We start from the raw sequence: 19,770 nt of genomic DNA, 5'->3' as shown, positions 1-19,770 counted from the left end.
AGATGGAGTTACACATATGTTGATATATATGCAATTTGATATGTATGCTATTTTGTTGTATTGACAGCAAGATTCAAAACTTCATATGTCAAATTTTCTGAAGGTGTTAACATCATAGATGTTTTTACGCTTAAAAATGTCGAATTTCATGCCAAAAAAAAAGAGCATTTGCAGGAAGTTTTAATTCATTACATTATTTTGAATGAAAAGTTATCGTATACTTCGGAAAGCTTATGTAATCATGCTCCATTTCAAGATACTTGTGAATGCTGGTTTAAACACTTTAAAAGTGAAGATTTAGATGTGAAAGACAAAGAACATCCAGGTCAAGCAAAAAAGTTTGAAGACCAACAATTACAAGCATTATTGGATGAAGATGCGTGTCAAACTCAAAAATAACTTGTAGAAAGATTAAACGTTGCTCAGCAAACAATTTCCGATCATTTGCAAGCAATGGGAAAGATTTTAAAGGTAGGAAAATGGGTGCCACATCAACTGACCAAAAGACAAATGGAAAACCGAAAAGTCATTAGTAAAATGTTGCTTCGACAGCCAGAAAGTCTTTTTTGCATCGAATTGTGACTGGCAATGAAAAGTGGATTTATTTTGAGAATCCCAAATGCACAAAATCATGGGTTGATTTAGGTCAACCATCAACATCGACTGCAAGGCCAAATCGCTTTGGAAAGAAAATACTCTGTGTTTGGTGGGATCAGGAAGGTGTGGTGTATTATGAGCTTCTAAAACCAGGTGAAACTGTTAACACTGATTGCTACCAACAACAAATAATCAATTTGAACTACGCTTTGATCGTGAAATGACCAGAATGTGCCAGAAGACACGGCAAAGTAATTTTGCTTCATGATGACACACAATCCCACACTTCAAAACCAGTTAAAGACCCATTAAAAGATCTTTCCTGGGAAGTATTAACCCACCCGCCGTATTCACCAGATCTTGCTCCTTCAGATTATCACTTGTTCTGATTGATGGCACACACACTTTCTGAGCAGCCTTCAAAACGTATGAAGTGGAAAACTGGGTCTCTGAATGGTTTGCCTCAAAACAAGAAAAGTTCTATTGGGACGGTATCCACAAATTACCTGAAAGATGGGGGACATGTGTAGCTAGTGATGGACATTACTTTGAATAAAGCACTTTTGATGTTTCTCTTGAAATTATTGTGTTTTCTTTGATTACAAAATCCGCATTATTAACATGTACACCTGGCATACAATGGAATCAAGACAGTCTCTTCAATAAATGGTGTTGGGAAAAATTGGACAGATACATGCAAGAAAATGACATGCAAAAATGGAAACTAGACCACCAACTTAAACCATACACAAGAATAAACTCAAAATGGATAAAAGACTTAAATGTGTGGGGTAGGGGAGGCTGGGGGAAGGTCAATGGGCGGGGGGGGGGAAGGAGACATATGTACTACTACTTGTAATACTTAAAACAATAAAATTAAATTAAATATATATATATATATATATATATATATATGAAAAGAAAGTGAAATATATAAAATAAAATTTTAAAAAGATTTAAATGTAAGTTGTGAAACCATAAAAATCCTAGAAGAAACCATAGACAGCAAAATCTCAGACATCTCTCATAGCAGTGTTTACAGATACATCTCCTAAAGCAAAGAAACTAAGGAGAAAATAAACAAATGGGACTACATCAAAATAAAAAGCTTCTGCACAGCAAAAGAAACATCCACAAAATGAAAAGAGAGCCCACTGTATGGGAGAACATATTTAGCAATGACACATATGATAAAGGATTAATATATAAAATATATAAGGAGCTCATTCAACTTAACAGAAGGAAGACAAACAATCCAATTTAAAAATGGGCAAAGGACCTAAATAGACACTTCTCCAAAGACATATGAAAAAAATGTTCAAAATTATTGATCATCAGAGAGATGCAAATTAAAACAACAATGAGGTATCACCTCACACCTGTCAAAATGGCTACCATCAACAAATTAACAAATGACAAGTGCTGGTGAGGATGTGGAGAAAAGGGAACCCTAGTCCACTGCTGGTGGGAATGCAGACTGGTGCAGCAACTATGGAAAAACAGTATGGAGCTTCCTCAAAAAATTAAATATGGAACTGCCATTTGACCCAGAGATCCCACTTATAGGAATATATCCTAAGAAACGCAAAGCACCTCTATGTTCATAGAAGCACAATTTACAATAGCTAAAATCTGGAAACAGCCCAAGTGCCCAAGAGTAAATGAGTGGATAAAAGAGTTGTGGTACATTTATACCATGGAATACTCTGCAGCTGTAAAAAATAAGAATCTCTTACCCTTTCAGACAGCATGAGGAACCTGGAGAGTATCATGCTAAATGAAATAAGTTAGTAAGAGAAAGACAAGTATCACATTATCGCACTCATATGTGGAATCTAAGGAACAAAATAAGCTGATGAGCAAAGTGGATCCAGAGACAAGGAAGCATGGAACAGTGCAGACTCTCAGAGGGAAGGTGGGTGAGTGGGAGGTAATCAACCAAAGACCTTATATGCATATATGCATAACCCATGGACACAGACAATAGGGTGCTGAAGGCTTGGGGCTAAGGGTGGGAGTGGGCTGGAGGGGGTCAATTGTGGCGTGGGGAGGGGGGAGGGAACATATGTAATACTTTCAACAATAAAGAATTATTTTTTAAAAAGTTATAACTTAAAAAAACTGGCAGTGAGCCAGATTTGACCTGTGGGTCTATAATTTGCTGATCCCTAATTACAAGTTAAGATGAAGAAAAATTTTTATTTCTTAAAGTTAATTTGAAAAATATTACTCTTTTCCAAAAAATGAAGTATTTTAAAAAAATAATCATCATTATTTTTGCAGCAAAGCAATTCCATTTGCAATCACCCAGCAAAACTGATTCTACAATGTCAAAGAATATGGCACTATTACTCTCACTTTTTTCAAGTAATCTTACCTATTTCCGTAGAGTGGTTATTATCTATATACAAATAACTCCCAAGTTTACATCTCCATCCAGATACCTTTGCTAACAATAATTGCCTATTGAATATCTCCACTTGGATGTCATTCAGGAGATCTTGAACTCGGTAATCAAGGGACATGTTCTCCTTCACTTCCAAGCCTCTACAGAACCTATTCCCTCTGCCTCCCATCTTTCTTCTAGCTAAGACCTACTAGTATACATTCTTCAATCTCATGTTAGAAGTCACCTTCTTTATGATGTACCAAAACTGACCTAAATGCCGTCATAGATGCAGGTATAATGCCATTTACTTATATTGACCATGGGAACAGTCATACTATATTTGTCAACCTACTAGCTTATCTCCTCTACTAAACTATAAGTTCTTTGTGTGTATAACCTGTATTTTATTCAATAGTCTACCTAAGAGCCTAACATTATATCTGGCAGATAGTTGAAACTCAATAAATAGTGGTTGAATAAATGTTGAATCTTACCAGCAAACAGCTTCTTAAGGTGAGACTGAATTACTGAAGGATTGGTAGACTGGCCCAGTATTTCTAACAAGTCATCATCACCAATAAAATAAAATCTTGGAAATGCTGAGCGTTTTTCCTAATAAAAATAAAACAAAACAAAAAATAAACTTCTCTTTTCAAAAATTACTATGTTAAGTAGTTTACAATTTATTACATAAATATTTTTTAAAAACATGCCTCCAAAAATTCATTTAATGATTTCTGACATCTTTGAAGCTGATCAAGTATTTGTAGTAGACAATTTCTGATTCCTGCATGAGTAGTTAACGTTGTAACTCTGTTGTCTTTCTTGATGTCAGTCATTATTGATCTAAGCAAAGAAAATAACAGTCATTTTCACATGTATTTTAACAATTTTTTGGCTGACATATATTGAGAAAGTTATTAACCTGCTTAAAACAAACACAAACTAGAGGTAACCCTACACAACACCAACACATAATTATGCTACTAATAAATAGTGCTAAAATTAATAATACCCCATTACCACTTTTAACTTCCCATACTGCAAATTCTTTTATTTCATTTATTTGATAAACAAACATTAAGCCCACATCATGGAGCTATTAGGTTAGTGACAGAGAAAAACATTAAGTAATTTCTCATAACATTTCAATAAAGTTATAATAACTGCTAAAAGGAAATTACAACGTATTATTAAAGTGGCTAATAGGGCAACTCTAATCTATGGCTTCTTTGAGGAAGTAATTTAAGCCGAGATGATGAATAAAAAGAGAAGTGGGTGATTACAAGGGAAACTGTTTCTGGCAAAGATTCTAGAAAGCAGCTTGGAATGCCTGAGAGGCAACAGGCTAGAGGCACGAATGCGGAAAGGAGAGCAGCAGAGAAAAGGTAGAGAGATGGACAGGGGGCAGATCATTTTTCATCCTGAGAGCAAAAGGAAACCATTTTAAGGTTTTACTTAAAGCAATAAAGGAAAGAAATGATGAAACTTCACTTTTTAAAAAATTATTCTGGCTCTTGTATGAAAAACTTGTTAAGCAATGACAAGAATAAGTCAGAAGGTTAGGCAGTAGTCAAAGTAAGTGACAACAAAAGTACTCTAGAGTAAAATTTTAAAAGAACTACAAAGGGCATATTAAACTATAGTAAGTGAATTAATTGGGTTAAATTTGCTGATTTAATAGATTTGAAAATGGCATGAGTTATCAAAGATACCCATTCTATTTCTGCTTTGAGCAATTGGGTGGCACCATTTATTGACACAGAATCTGAAAGAGAAAATATTTGTGGGAAAGGGATAAACTCATCATCTTAATTCTGATATTTCTCAGAAGAGAAATATGGGCTTAATATAGAGGTTGAGGAGACACTAGGAAATGAAAGGAGAAAATAGAGTGAGAAAAGAACCTAAGACTGAAACCTGGAGATGTCTATGCCTCAGTGTTTTGAGAGGACTCAGCACTAGGAACTAGGAGTAGGACCAGAGAGACAGACAAAAACAGGAGAGGACAGCGTCACAGAAGCCAAGGGAAGAGACTTTATAAGAAAGAAAAAAGAATTGCTTAACTCTATTAAATACTAGTCAGAGATAAGAAAAATGCCCAACAGATTTACAACAGCAAAGCTGTGATTTGGTGACTCAAGAAAATATTAGGTATATATAGGGAGAGTGGTAAACAGAAACCAGTTCAAAATAGTCCAAGAAGCACATGGCTGAATGAGAGAAAATTGGAATACACAGATGATTCTAATAATGAAAAAGTAATTACTTGCAGTAAACACCTTATAATATGAATAAAAACTGCCGTATGTGTCTATGTCTTATGTAGTTGTACTGACCTAAAATCTTCATCCACTCTATTGAAGCGTGCCTGTTCTTTTGGCAATGCTCCACGGCCAAAAATGGGCTCCAAATATACCCACTTTCTCTGAATATGGTTTAAATTCTGCAGGTACTCATCTAACTGTGCAAGTTTTCTTTCCCAAATTGACACTTTATCTTCAAATCCTTTGTAATAAGGAGAATCCTTTAAGGACTGAAGAAGGCATCTATTATCTCCAACTTGGTTTACTATATCTTTCCAGTCTTTAATCAGCTTGATGGTTCGTTTTTGGCTGTCTTCATAATCAGTCAATGTAAACACTGCTCCAACTCCCCAAAGATCAAGTTCACGTAAAGCTTCTCTGATTGTAACTTCACCATGTGCCCGACTATTTAAATCCTATTTAACACAAAATATCCATATTTATTACTTCAACATTAATTATGATATAAATAAATTGTTAAGAAGTCTAACTTATCAGATGATATGTTTTTAAGTGGATATATTTTAGAGGGTAAAAGAGAATTACTGGCTAATGTATCCATGGATATCAGAGACAAAGTATCCAGGTTCACATGATCAAAGTTCTACGCCTTATGCTTTTTACTTCTAAACAAGAAAAACAGAAAATTCAAGCATTGCCCTAGCTGGTTTGGCTCAATGGATAGAGCACTGGCCTGCAGACTGAAGGGTCCCAGGTTCGATTCCAGTCAAGGGCATATGCCCAGGTTGCAGACTCCATCCCCAATAGGGGGCGTGCAGGAGGCAGCCAATCCATGATGCTCTCTCATCAATGATGTCTCTCTCTCTCACTCTCCCCCTTTCCCTTCCTCTCTGAAATCAATAAAAAAAAAAAAATTAAAAAAAGAAAGAAAATTCAAGCATCCATCACAAAATATAAAACAATTGGATTTAAAGTTTTGCATGCCTCAGACATTGTATGTAATTTAAGTGTAAGTTCTGATACATCTAAAGTGATTAGCAACCGTCCCAATTTATCTTCTACAGCAGTCACATTTATAACCTGCCAATTATCTAAATATGTTCCAGGGTTATCAACAAACATACATTTTAGACAGAAAATAGATCAATTTGACATCAGGGGTCCTTTTATTTTTAGTCTAGAGGCCCAGTGCACGAATTCGTGCACGGGTGGGGTCCCTCCACCTGGCCAGCAATCAAGGCCTATAAGGCGGCCGACCAGCCAGGGTGAGGAACCTATCGGGGCCCATCGGGGGGCTGGCCGGCAGGGGGAAGGGGCTGTGGGAGGTTGGCTGTGGGAGCGCACTGACCACCAGGGGAAAGCTCCTGCATTGAGCATCTGCCCCCTGGTGGTCAGTACACATCATAGCAACTGGCTGACCAGTCTTTCAGTCATAACGGTCGCTTAGGCTTTTATATATATACTAGAGGCCCAATGCACGAAGATTCGTGCAAGAATGGGCCTTCCTTCCCCTGGCTGCTGGCACCACCTTCACTCGGCCGGAGCCGCCTTTCCACCTTCCCACGCTGCCCAGAGGCTGCTCGGCACCTGCATATGCAAATTAACCTGCCATCTTTGTTGGGTTACTTTGCATACTCACTCCTGATTGGCTGGTGAGTGTGGCAAAGGTACAGTCAATTTGCATCTTTCTCTTTTACTAGTATAGATAGATTGAATGGGCACAACAAAACATAGAAAGTCTGCCACTTATGATAGAATTGTGACTAGTTTTTCTTTTACCTGAAACCTTTTCTAAATCTGAGTGGCAAATTGGCTGTAGGTTTAACTCTCTTAATTTTTATATCCCTTACCTTCTCTTTATAATACATCCCATGATTTTAAATGTATTACATGTAAAATAATTTGTATTTATTCATTTTTTTATTAAAGCTGACTCCCTTCGCCGAAACCGGTTTGGCTCAGTGGATAGAGCGTCGGTCTGCGGACTGAAAAGTCCCAGGTTCGATTCCGGTCAAGGGCATGTACATTGGTTGCGGGCACATCCCCAATGGGGGATGTGCAGGAGGCAGCTGGTCGATGTATCTCTCTCATCGATGTTTCTAACTCTCTATCCCTCTCCCTTTCTCTCTGTAAAAAATCAATAAAATATATTTAAAAAAAAAAAAAGCTGACTCCCTTTTTAAAGTAAGACATTTTTTATTTCATATGTTTTCTCTCTCTCAAATAAGAGGTTTATATTATTATTTCTATACTCTCATATACCATGCTAGATATATTCAGGTGTACTGCTACAGAAAGAATGATGGAATAATGGAACATTGTCACTACTTAAAGGGAAGAAAAAAAATTAACTTGCTTTTTTATTAAATAACCAAATATAAAGCAAAATCACATGCTAACAAAGGTCGGATATGTGAGATATTTATAAAAGTGATTCTTACTTTAAGGTCTGAAGCTTTGGCAACAATTGTATCAGCTAATCTAAGAAGATCACCAAACAGTAATTTCTCTAGACTAGTCCCCCTAGGAAGGCCAAGTAGACGAAAAAGGTCAAGCCAATGGTCTGGAGAAAGATGTTCCCCTCTCACGTATTTCAAGATAGGAATTACCATCTGTTAAAAAAGGGAAAAAAGAAAGATATATATATACACACATATATGAGCAAAATGCAAATTTGTATTTACTGTTATTAGGTATAAAAAATTTAATTATTCATCTTATTCAGTTACTACATAATAAAAAGATAAATAATTTTTAAATAGCAGAATGAGTAAAACTATCTTACTTTATATTTGTCAACTTCTGATTGTAATTTCACTGTCATTACTGAATGTTCTTCAGCTTTTCTTAATTTGTCATGCCAAGTCATCAAAAATTCCTCAAACAGATATGTCTTAGACCTATAAAATACCAGAAACACACCTTAAAACTTACATCCCCAAAAGCACTACCAAACCATAAAATTTAAATATTATTTATGAATCAAACCGAAAAGTAATCCAATCTTCATTGGCCATTTCCTGAAATCCTTGCTGAAACTCCTCATAAAGAGCCCAAATTTGTGCACAGTTCTCAATGTCTTTAGAAATGCTGTATGCCAAAGAGAAGTTAGGCTCCTCTAGTCCAAAATGATGGCAATCATCACTATTAAAAAAAATAATGAAATATCATTAAATTTTAAAATAAGGAAAATTGTTAAATATCATTATTTAACTGTATTCCCAGTGTGTGTATGTGTATATAAGGCTGTGTGTTTGATAGTGGAAGTACAAAGTTGGAGACTATGCCAACTTTACATGAGTATTAAAGTTGGCATGAGCTTTTACTTAGGCGTGAGCTGTTCTAAATTCAAAAGTATGCATTTTTTACAAGGGAGTCAAAGCAAAGTTGGTAACATATGTAAATATATTTTATGTGAATTATACGTTATGTAATATGTAATTTACATTCATAATTATATATATATATTTATGGATTAATCTGAGAATATTCTCAATCGAAAGGGTTAGCTTTTAGAATATATTCTATTCTTCATTTAACTGGTGTAATACCATTTAATAAATGTGATACTACAACTTCTACTCACCTATGAAAGCAATTAGTTTATGGCTACATTTGCCTAAATAATCAAAACTAAAACAATGCTCAAATTTAATATGTTGTATCATTATAACATAAAATAATAAATTTTTAATTTGAGGTCTTTTTATTATTTTAATAGGTTCATTTTTTTTTTCCTCAGAGCCCCTCAAAGTAATTTACCATTGATTTTATATATTCCTTTAAAAAAAATGAGATCACAAAAAGTAAGTATTCCAACTCCCTAATTTAACTTTTCAATAAATTTAATTTTCTGTTCTATTTTTAGACCTAACCAGAATTTCCTTTTCTTTTAGTATTCTTATATAACCTAACCACACTCCTAGGAAAGCAGTAGCATGATCACTTATTATTTGTATTTTAAACTGTTGAAATTTATAAGGAAAGGCATAAAGATAACAGATATTAAAAAATTACTAACTTAATATATGATTTTTTTCAAATGAGTACTATCAGTGAAAAAAAAAACAAAACATACACCAGCTTTTTTCTTATGACTTCAAGATCATCAAACTCAACTTTCTTCTCTTTTATTAACTTTGCACTTTCATCAAGGGTATTTTGCTGGCCAGTGTCAATAACATCATCTCCGGGCTTTAGTTGGTCCCAACGAGCTTTAAATTTTTCCAATTCTTGATAATAGATCTGAAGACGTGATTTCACATTTCCTTTCATCACTTCAATCTATAAGCCAACAGAGTTTATATAATTTAATTCAGAGTAAAATCTCACTTCATCTTCACATTTTTATTTCTATTTTCTATTTAAGTGAAAAATATCAATACTAACTTTTCAAATGATTTTTAATTAATTCAAGTGTAAAAAAATAATTCAAATGCATAAAATTAGACCACAAAGTTAAATTAAGAGATAATCCACACACATCATCATTAGGAAATCATTCATGTGATTAACAGCACTCACTAGCAAAAAGCTAATGTGATTAAAAAAAAAGAAAAGTTGTTGAATGACTGCCAGTTGTTCTACCTGAGGGCCTTTCCCAATCTCCCATACAGCTAAAGGGCATAAGACTAAATTCTGGTCAATGGGATCTGAGTGCAATAGATATGTGCAACTTCCAGGTTGTACCCTTAACAGATACCATACACAGTCAGTAAACAAATTAATTCATAAGAAAGTATAAAAATAACATTACATGTATTCTTGAATGGCAGGAAGTGAAGATAAACTACGTGAAAAGATCATAAAGTGTTTCATTATATAGAAATACTGAGGGAAGTCAATTTAATCAGCAATGTAAAATTCTTATAAGCCTGAGCTACAATGCAAGAAATCTTAAGTGAGAAAAAATTAAGTTTCCATTTTAACAAAATGACTACAATATCTTACCTGATCTTTAATCATAAGTTGGTGACTTTCCATCATCAACTCAAATTTGTCCCATTTAGCCTTCAGATTGCTAATTGTTTCTAAACCTCCGCCTGCCACAGTTCGTAAAAGTCTGTTTTTATCTTCAGCTTCTTGAAATAAAGGCAAAATCTAAAGGTCAAAGAAATGAAAAAAAAAATTTATCACTTTTTAAATTCCATTCTTTTACATTTTTATTTCATGATTTGCTTTTTTAAAAAATCAAGATTTGCTTTTAAATAATTTGTTAAATTCCTGGCTATAAAGTTTATAATGTTTATTTATTATTATTATTATATACAAACTCAACCAAGACAGTCTGACATTAGAAGTTTAAAAAGTAGAATAAAAGTGGTAACATGAATAAAATTGTAAATCCATAAAGATAATACTATAGCTGTTCAAAGTAAAGTTCTTACTATAAATGTTGCATACATAAGAAAATGCTAAAAAGGTTTCTTAAAAAAAACTGAAATTAGTGATTACCTAAGAATATAAGTTAATTAAATGTCCTACTTAATAAAGAAAGAAAAGCCCTGAAAAGGGGAACTTAAGAAACTGACAACTAAAGAAGTGAAATCAAGCTCCTGCATTCCGTTTCTACTAGAAATGCCCTGAGTCGTGTACAGTTAGCAGTTTGTTCAAATAGCACCTATTCCTATACCTAAAATCATCCAGGTATAGGAATAGGTGCTAAACTGCTTCTAAGTCTTTTAAAGCACTATAACACAACAGTGTCCTATAAATTAATACTGTACTTTTTCTAATCAACAAAGCAATAATATCCATAGAAAGATTTTTTAAATCACTGTGCATAATAGACAATATTTGCTTAGAATGATCTGCCTCAAAATCTCAGCATGGTTTGTTTGCTGCTTATCTTCCAGGTCTCAGTTCAGATGTCATCTGTCTGAGGTCTCCCATGACCACCTACCCAGTTGAGCATGCTTGCTCTTTCACTTCTCTTGCTCCTTCTTCCCCTCCCCAACTCCCTTCACCCTCTTCTCCTCTCTTTCCCTCTCCCCTCTCTTCCCCAACACATGAATGTGCATCCCACGAGAACAGAGCATGCTCACAGCTGCAATCCCTACTCCTAGCACAATGTCTGGAATACATTTATTCCATAAATATCTGTCAAATAAATAAATGAGTGAGTGCCTCTGTGCTTCACTAACTGCTACTCCTCATAATTCCATTCCTTCTTTAGGTAATTCCTTCTACTAGACAAATACATTGTTTTATTTGCCTTTAAACCCTCATTTATACCTTTAAGCCTTATACATCATAAAATATTTTGTAATTCCTCCCACCATGAAGATATATTACTTTACTCACCCTTAAATGCTCAATTTTAAGTCTAACACATAGTAGGGACACATAAATCTGTATTCTGATTTGAATTATTTCTCCTCCTTCCTCTAAACATAACTAAAATCATCCATAATAATTTTTATAAAACTTTGGCTTGCCTCTTCTGGACTCTACCTTTCTGGATATGTTGTTATAAATCTTTACCACTCTGTTATCTTTGTCTCTAATTATGAGCTCTCCATTGGGTGTGTCTGTGTGTGTGTGTGTGTGTGTGTGTGTTCCTAATTCAGCTCTAACTTTACATTTACCATGCTAAATTACAACCCTTGAAGTAACAGCATGAATTATTTACAGCAATGATATTATTGCTTAGTATTACTCTAATATGCCACATCATAAAATAGACTGCAAATTTTTCTGAAGCCAATAATAAGCATTATTTTTATTGTTGATAGTATTAGATATGTCCCCCATTTTCCCCCTCTTTGCCCCACTCTACCCAGCCCCTGCCCCACCCCAGGCCTTTAGCACACTATTGTCTAAGGGCTATGCATATACAGTAGGTCCTCGGTTTACGTCAAAGATCCGTTCCTACAGTACAACATACCGTGATTTCCGCCATAATTTGGAACCCACCTACATAAGCACCTACGTCACTCACATGGAGCACATACACAGCAGTAATGAAGTTAAACAGTAAAAAAAAAAAGTTAAAAAAACAGATAACAATTCCTGACCTTTACTTGTGGTAAGTAAATAATAAAAAACATAAAGCATAAATGTACATATGTCGAAATGACGGAACTTTTTCTTTATATAAATAAATGGGAGGTGGCGACGTAACCACGAAACATACGTCGAATCCGATGTAACCCGAGGACTACCTGTATGCATATAAGTTCTTTTGTTAATCTCTTCCAGCCCCCTTACAACCCTCCCCTCTGAGATCTGTCAGTCTGTTTCATGCATCCATGCCTCTGGACCTATTTTGTTCATCAGTTTATTTTGTTCATTAGATTCCACATGTAAGTGCGATCATGTGATATTTGTCTTTGTCTGGCTTATTATCTTGGCATAATAATCCCCAGGTTCATCAGGATGTCACAAAGGGTAAGAGGTCGTTCCTTTTTAACACTGGCATTATTGTTACTGTTTCATTATACCAATATAATATCAAGTATCCAATCATGAATTTACCATTTGGACCAGATTATATGGATGTCATTTTACTATTGAAATTATATGCTATTTCTAAATTGCCACAAAAAAATACCTAATTTAAACATCTCCAGTATAGTAAGATAAATTTTAAAATTTCTTTGTAATTCTCACCTGTGGCTTCTGTTCTTGCAGCTTACTATATTGCACATTTGCATTACCTATCTCTTCCACAGACTGGGGCATAATTGATAAGACTTCCATAGCTTCAGTGACAAATGCATCAATTTCATGTAAATGAGCTGAATAGGTAACATTAAAATATAAGAAATGTTATTACCAACAAAAATATTCACTTACATAATTCTTAAATCAAGAAGAATTAGAAGTAATCTAATATACATTAAATCCTAAATTATAATTTGCTTTCATAAAACATAATTTCAAAATGTAGAATAAGCAAAGAAACTTCTTTTCATGAAAGTTGATTCAATTGTACTCTAAATTTTTGAGTAAAAATTTAAAATATACTCAGTCTTACTAAATGTTACTCAAAATTGGGAACTTTTTCAGTCTTTTAAATAATATGCAAAAATATCTCAGTTTAGAGAAAACAAGAAACCGTGTAATATATTGGAAAATATTAGTCATTTGAAGAAATAGGAAGAAATACATTATAGCAGAATTATCTACCTTTCTCAGTAACATATGTAACAAACTGATAATAGCTCAGACTCAAAAATAATAAAAATGCCTTCAATTGTTAGACCTCTTAGGAGTTGAACATGGATTTTACTGCTTTCTTAAAGTTATCATTTTAAGCACATTTCATTTCATAATACTTTCTATGTCAGTTTTTATTTTAATTACCACTGAGATTCATACTTCATAACTATCAAAGTACATGCCTCTGTATATATAAAATTAAGTAAAAATAAAAATGTCTGTACCCTGGACAGACTTCTTCAAAGAAAGCACAAGCACATCAAATAACTTCTGGATGAGGTCATCAATCACCGTCTTCACAGGGTTACAATTAATATTTAAGCAGTCTACCTTGACAGCACTAAAAAATGCGAATGGACACATTTTAACATGAAAAAGAGAAAGTAGAGAAAAAGGCTCTCATTATAATATTATCATTCTGTGCATTTTCAAATGTAACTCAAAAGTATTACTATGATCTTTAAGCACATTTACATTTCATTTAGAAAAAATGCCATATACATACTATTATGACAGTTTTCATTTATTTTGTTATAATATTATAGGTTTTGGGGTTTTTTTTTTAACATTTTTCATTGATTTCAGAGAGGAAGGAAGTGGGAGAGAGATAGAAACATCAATGATGTCTACTGGGGATGGAGCCCGCAACCCAGGCATGTGCCCTTGACCAGAATCGAGCCCAGGACCCTTCAACCCGCAGGCTGACACTCTATCAACTGAGCCAAACCAGCTAGGGCTATATTATTACAGTTTTGATCATCAATCATGTTTATAAAAAAGGCAGCAATTACAAATTACTAATGTATCTATATGAATATATTTAACTATTCACTAGATCTACTTGTCACAGCATGTAACATACATTTTTAAAATACTTATAAAATATATTCACTATTCTGCAAAGTATAAACAATAATGATAAGGGAAATAAAATAAGGGTAGAAAGTGAATATAGATTAATAAACAAAAAAATAACATTTATACCTACCAAAATAACAAAAATGTAACGAATTGTTAATTCATATGTTCAATTGTGTGGGCAAACAGTGCTCTCAGATCTATTGGCAGTAGTATAAAAAACAATGCAACATTTTCCTGGCCAGCATGGCTCAGTGGTTGAGCATCAACCTATGAACCAGAAGGTCCAGTTCGATTCCTAGTTGGGGCATATGCCAGAGTTGCAGGATGGATTCCCAGTGTGGTATGTGCAGGAGGCAGCCAATCAATGATGCTTTTTCATCATTGATGTTTCTATCTCTCTCTCCCTTCCTCTCTGAAATCAATAAAAAACATTATTTTTAAAAATGCAACTTTTGTGAAGAACAAATTAGCAATATGTATCAAATACTTTTAAAACAGGCATCATACTCTTTGCCTTAATAACTTCACCTTCAGAATTTATCCTAACAAAATTTTCAGGGCAGACTCCAAGATTATATACAAGTATTATTATAATAGTGAAAAATTAGAAATAAGCCAAATATAGGAATGACTGAATTAGTGTATATCCACACAACTAAAAATCACATTTTTGAGAACTAGGTAATAACATGGCAAAATACTATTGAAATAGTGTTAACTAAAAATAGCAAAATATAGTATGATCCAAATTTTCTAAGTACATATACTCATATTACAAAATGGGTGAAAAAGGTACTTTATTTTCGGTGCTTTAAAGTTGATAGTTACAGAACAGTCAAGGGGATGTTAAAGTTCAGCATAGGTAATATAGTCAAAAATATAATAATTACTATGTATGGTGTCAGTAGGTACTAGTTTTATCAGGGTGACCACTTTGTAAGTTATATAAATGTATAATCACTGGGTTGTACACCTGAAACTAATATAATCTTGTATATCAACAGTAATCAAAAATTTTAAAACTATTTTTTAAAATTATAAAACAAATACAGTATTTTAATAATCAGGAAAAATGGCATGTGTTTTTAAGAACACTAATTCTTTGCACGGTACTCTTAATGCAAATTTTAATGTTCTAAACAAACAGAGGTTGAATCAGACTTGTTCACCTGAGAAAAATCTCATATAAGGGCTAAATTATACAAAGGTAACAAAAAAAAATTTGTCTTCTTCATCTTTGTGCTCCCATAGGACAAAATTTTACATGTTATAATGCTCACTAAATATTTATAGAAAGAACTTTTAAAAATCTATACTAATAATAGAGGAATATGCGAATTGTCTGTTACACCATCTCATAATGACCGAATCAGCAGGCTGCGTCCCCACCCACTGCGCCAGCCCCGGGTAGAAGCCCAAATCCTAGCCTACATAAAACGTGGCTGTGTGCCATCATATCAGTAAGAAAGGGGCATCCCACACTTGTCTGGGGCATCTAATTCACTGGCCTAGAGAATCAGGGTTTCAGATAAGGGGACACAGCATTCCACTGTTATCTTGAGTTTGTGGTTTCCAAGGAAATAGCCAGAAGGGATGGTAAACCCTCTGCAAATGGCTCAGCAGGCACCTATCCAAACGGCAGCTTCCTTTAAATCCAGCCTTTCCCACAGTGAATAACCCCAACCCTGCCTGGATCAGGCAGGTTCCTGTGGAGCTTAATCTCCACACAATACAACGGGGGCCCCAGTTTCAACCCAGCGATCTCATGCGACCCAGCGATCTCATGCGCATTAGCTTGGGGCAGCAGAGAAGGAAGGGAAAAGGCATCACAGGGGGCAGGTCGGGTGAGCAAATAGCAGGAAACCATGTCTGACAGACAACTCCCCTGCCACCCTCTTCAATGTGTTAGAGAATCAAATAAACCAATAGAAACACCTCTCCCCAGCCCTGGGAGGGATCCGGGACTGAGGGCGTCCTGCCCAGGCACTGCGTACCTGCTTCCCACCCGCTTCATCCAAATGGACAGGTTAGGAGGTTAAGGGGAGGAGGAGGAGCCTTGCAGGAAGGGGATCCCCGGGAACCCCTTGGAGCACAGGGCCTGACCCCGCCCCTAGCAGATTTGCATATCCCAGACCCTCCGGTGCTTCCAGGCACTGGGCATTCCCATATCTTCCCTGCCTCCCAGCCACTGACCCTCACTGTCTCCCACCCCAGAAGCACTCTGTCCTCCCCAACTTTCAGCTTTATAGCCTAAATGCATGGTGGGCATAGTTGCTTCTCCATGGATTTTATTTGATAAGAACCCAGCAAAGTCACTTAGCAACTGAACGGCTCAGACTTCATCAGTGACAACGAATGACACACCTTACGTGGCTTTGATAGCAAAGCAATCTTATTCTTTTATTTTTTAAAATAGATTTTTATTGATTTCAGAGAGGAAGGGAGAGGGAGAGAGATAGAAACATCAATGATAAGAGAGAAGCACTGATCAGCTGCCTCCTGCACATACCCTACTGGGGATCGAGCCCGCAACCCAGGCATTTGCCCTTGACCAGAATGGAACCTGGGACCCTTCAGTCCTCAGGTTGAAGCTCTAGCCACTAAGCCAAACCAGCTAGGGCAAGCAATCCTATTCTTAAAGACTTAATTTTTGTAATAAACAAGTGGATTTGAATCATATCAAACCAATATACTTTTTTTAAATGAAATGTCTCTTCATTTCACTAATGCAATTCTACCTTAAAGCTTATGTTGTATAATCTATACCAGTGGTCAGCAAACAACAGTACAACGATTGAAATTTCTTTTGAGAGCCAAAATTTTTAAATTTAAACTTCTTCTAACGGCACTTCTTCAAAATAGACTTGCCAAAAAAGAAAAGAAAAAATAGACTTGCCCAGGCCGTGGTATTTTGTGGAAGAGCCACACTTAAGGGGCCAAAGAGCCACATGTGGCTCGCGAGCCACAGTTTGCCAACCACTGATCTATACTAATAAAAGGATAATATGGTAATTAGACCAGATGTCTTCCGGACAAAGCCACGGTGGCGGGGGCCAGGCAGTTAGGGGTGACCAGGCCGGCAGGGGAGGGCAGTTAGGGGCAATCAGGCTGGCAGGCAGAGGTGGTTAGGGGTGATCAGGCTGGCAGGGGAGGGCAGTTAGGGGCGATCAGGCCAGCAGGCAGAGGTGGTTAGGGGCTATCAGTCAGGCAGACAGAGGCAGTTAGGGGCAATCAGGCAAGCAGGCAGGCAGGTGAGCAGTTCGGAGCCAGTGGTCCTGGATGGGGCCTAAACCAGCAGTCAGACATCCCCTGAGGGTTCACAGATTGGAGAGGGTGCAGCCCAGGATGAGAGACCCCCCCTTCCCCGTGCACAAATTTCATGCACCGGGCCTCTAGTGAATTAATAAAAGTGTTATTACCCTTTATAGATAATACTAGAGGCCCGTTGCACAAAGATTCGTGCAATAGACCTTCCTTCCCCTTGCTGCCGGCACCAGTTTTCCTCCTGCACCAGGGACCCAGGCCTTGGCTCTGGCCACCGCCTTCCGCCTTCTTTCAGGGTCGGGGCTTGGACCCCAGCAGTGGCAGTGGCACGGGGGCGGGCGTTGTCTGGCCCTGCGACACCATCAGCGATCAGGGCACCGCCGCCGCCCGGGTCCCTCAGCGATTGGAGCAGCGGTCCCTGGCCGCCGCCGCCGCCGCCACCGCCTTGATCCCTCAGCAATGGGGGGTGGGGCAGCGCGCGGGGGCCGCCATCTTTGCTGGGTTAATTTGCATAGTGCCCTGATTGGCTGTGGGTGTAGTGAAGGTACAGTCAATTAGCATATTACTCTTTTATTAGGCAGGATATGCACAATTGAACAAAGCCTTTCATAGAGCTTATTATAAAATGGTTCCAGTTATATGAATTTCAGATAGTGAGGGGGTATATTCTCAAGTAACTGGGTTATGAGATGCCCCTCTGAGTGTTTCCTCCACATTTAGGGCAATACTAGATGCAGCACTACACTGTGTGCCTCCCAGGGCTTCTGGAAGGAAACAGAGCAGCACTAAATCAGAGTGAAATGTCATTAGCTTTCTATCCTTTGTTGTGCTCTCAGCAGTAGCTTCTTAGCATTCTTAGACTATGCCTATGGATATCAAATATTAGATCCTTATGCCAGATCCGTATAGAAACCTCCTCCCCCAATCTAGTCTACCCAAATATGTCCCGCCAGCAGAGCCTCAGAAGAGAACCTTCTCAGTGTCAGCAAGCCCTACTTAGATGATATTCAAGAGTCACAGCTGAGCTCTAGAGGAGATGTGAAACTGACTTGACTTCTTGCCATAAGTGAAGAGTACTGTCTCATGGCAAAGCTGTTCTGGTACATAAGAACTATTACTTTAACTTCTAATACCTTGGAAGTCGTTCTACTTCTTTTCCTTTTATCTTCAGTGCTTTAAAATTTTTTTCCCAATCATGAACAGAAGAAAGATGCTTTTCCACTAGAGCTTCCATATCAACTTGCCCAATTATAATCCATTCCTAAGAATGAAAAATATTATTAAAGAAATAGCACTAATAAATTAACATTTTAAAGTTTATAGTCCAACTACTAATATTTATTAGGGTCGAACCAATAAAAAGGGACAAGTGTAATTATAAGTAAATTTCAACTTAAGTATGTAAATACAATCAGTACTATGCATCTAAAGAATGAACAGGGAAAACATCTATATATATAAAAGCCTAAACAACCGAACAACCATTTAACCAGTTGCTAACCAGTCACTATGACGCGCACTGACCACCAGGGGGCAGACGCTTAATGCAGGAGATACCCCCTGGTGGTCAGTGCGCTCCCACAGCGGGAGTGCCGCTCAGCTGACTGTCGGGCACCAGACGCCAGGCTCATCGCTGGCGAGCGCAGCTGCACGAGCCTCTCCCGCCTCCATGGCAGCGCGCTACTGAGCGGCGGCAGCAGCAGGTGCAGCAGGGCCAGGATGAGCGGGAGCGGCACAACGCCCAGCCCAGGCTCAGGCTCCTGCCAAGCTGCCTGCCACTTCATGTACTACTACATCCCTTAGGGGATGTCGGATTGCCGGTTTTGGTCCGATCCTTGCAGATCGGGCCAAACCGGCAGTCCGACATCTCCCGAGGGGTCCTGGATTGCGAGAGAGCACAGGCCAGGCTGAGGGACCCACTGGTTCACGAATCTGTGCACTGGGCCTCTAGTGACAATATAAAAATACAGTGATCATAAAACATTGTTGAAGAGACAAAAAAAAACAACCCTTACTTTATATTCTCTTATCAAATTTGATGTATACTAAAATAGACTCACTACTTTTAAGCCAAGAGCCACTCCCAGCTTCAAATCTGAAAGTATTCATATTCAATTCATTCTAGAAATTTAAAATGCAGAAGCATTGCAGAGACAATTTAAAAACTGGTTGAATTCCTAGTCATAGTCTTAGGATCAATATCAATGAGCAATGAATACAATTAGGGTT

At 36.8% G+C, this 19,770-nt stretch overlaps 1 protein-coding gene across 2 annotated transcripts in view; it reads right to left on the bottom strand.

The window, feature by feature from the left end:
- DYNC2H1 (dynein cytoplasmic 2 heavy chain 1) overlaps positions 1 to 19,770 on the bottom strand; it is a 328,866-nt gene that overhangs the window by 280,278 nt on the left and 28,818 nt on the right. For both annotated transcript variants that reach the window (XM_028158576.2, XM_008150183.3), the window contains exons 18-28: positions 18,675 to 18,802; positions 13,641 to 13,756; positions 12,865 to 12,992; positions 10,204 to 10,353; positions 9,332 to 9,537; positions 8,242 to 8,397; positions 8,039 to 8,153; positions 7,695 to 7,865; positions 5,326 to 5,708; positions 3,700 to 3,832; positions 3,481 to 3,598 (exon numbers count right to left, since the gene is read on the bottom strand). In XM_028158576.2, coding sequence (XP_028014377.2) covers positions 3,481 to 3,598; positions 3,700 to 3,832; positions 5,326 to 5,708; positions 7,695 to 7,865; positions 8,039 to 8,153; positions 8,242 to 8,397; positions 9,332 to 9,537; positions 10,204 to 10,353; positions 12,865 to 12,992; positions 13,641 to 13,756; positions 18,675 to 18,802 — 1,804 coding nt within the window. The remainder of the gene's footprint in view (positions 1 to 3,480; positions 3,599 to 3,699; positions 3,833 to 5,325; positions 5,709 to 7,694; positions 7,866 to 8,038; positions 8,154 to 8,241; positions 8,398 to 9,331; positions 9,538 to 10,203; positions 10,354 to 12,864; positions 12,993 to 13,640; positions 13,757 to 18,674; positions 18,803 to 19,770) is intronic.

Source organism: Eptesicus fuscus, chromosome 13 (genome assembly GCF_027574615.1).
Source record: "Eptesicus fuscus isolate TK198812 chromosome 13, DD_ASM_mEF_20220401, whole genome shotgun sequence".
NCBI classification, from domain to species: domain Eukaryota; kingdom Metazoa; phylum Chordata; class Mammalia; order Chiroptera; family Vespertilionidae; genus Eptesicus; species Eptesicus fuscus.
This window is presented reverse-complemented; position numbering and strand designations above follow the sequence as displayed.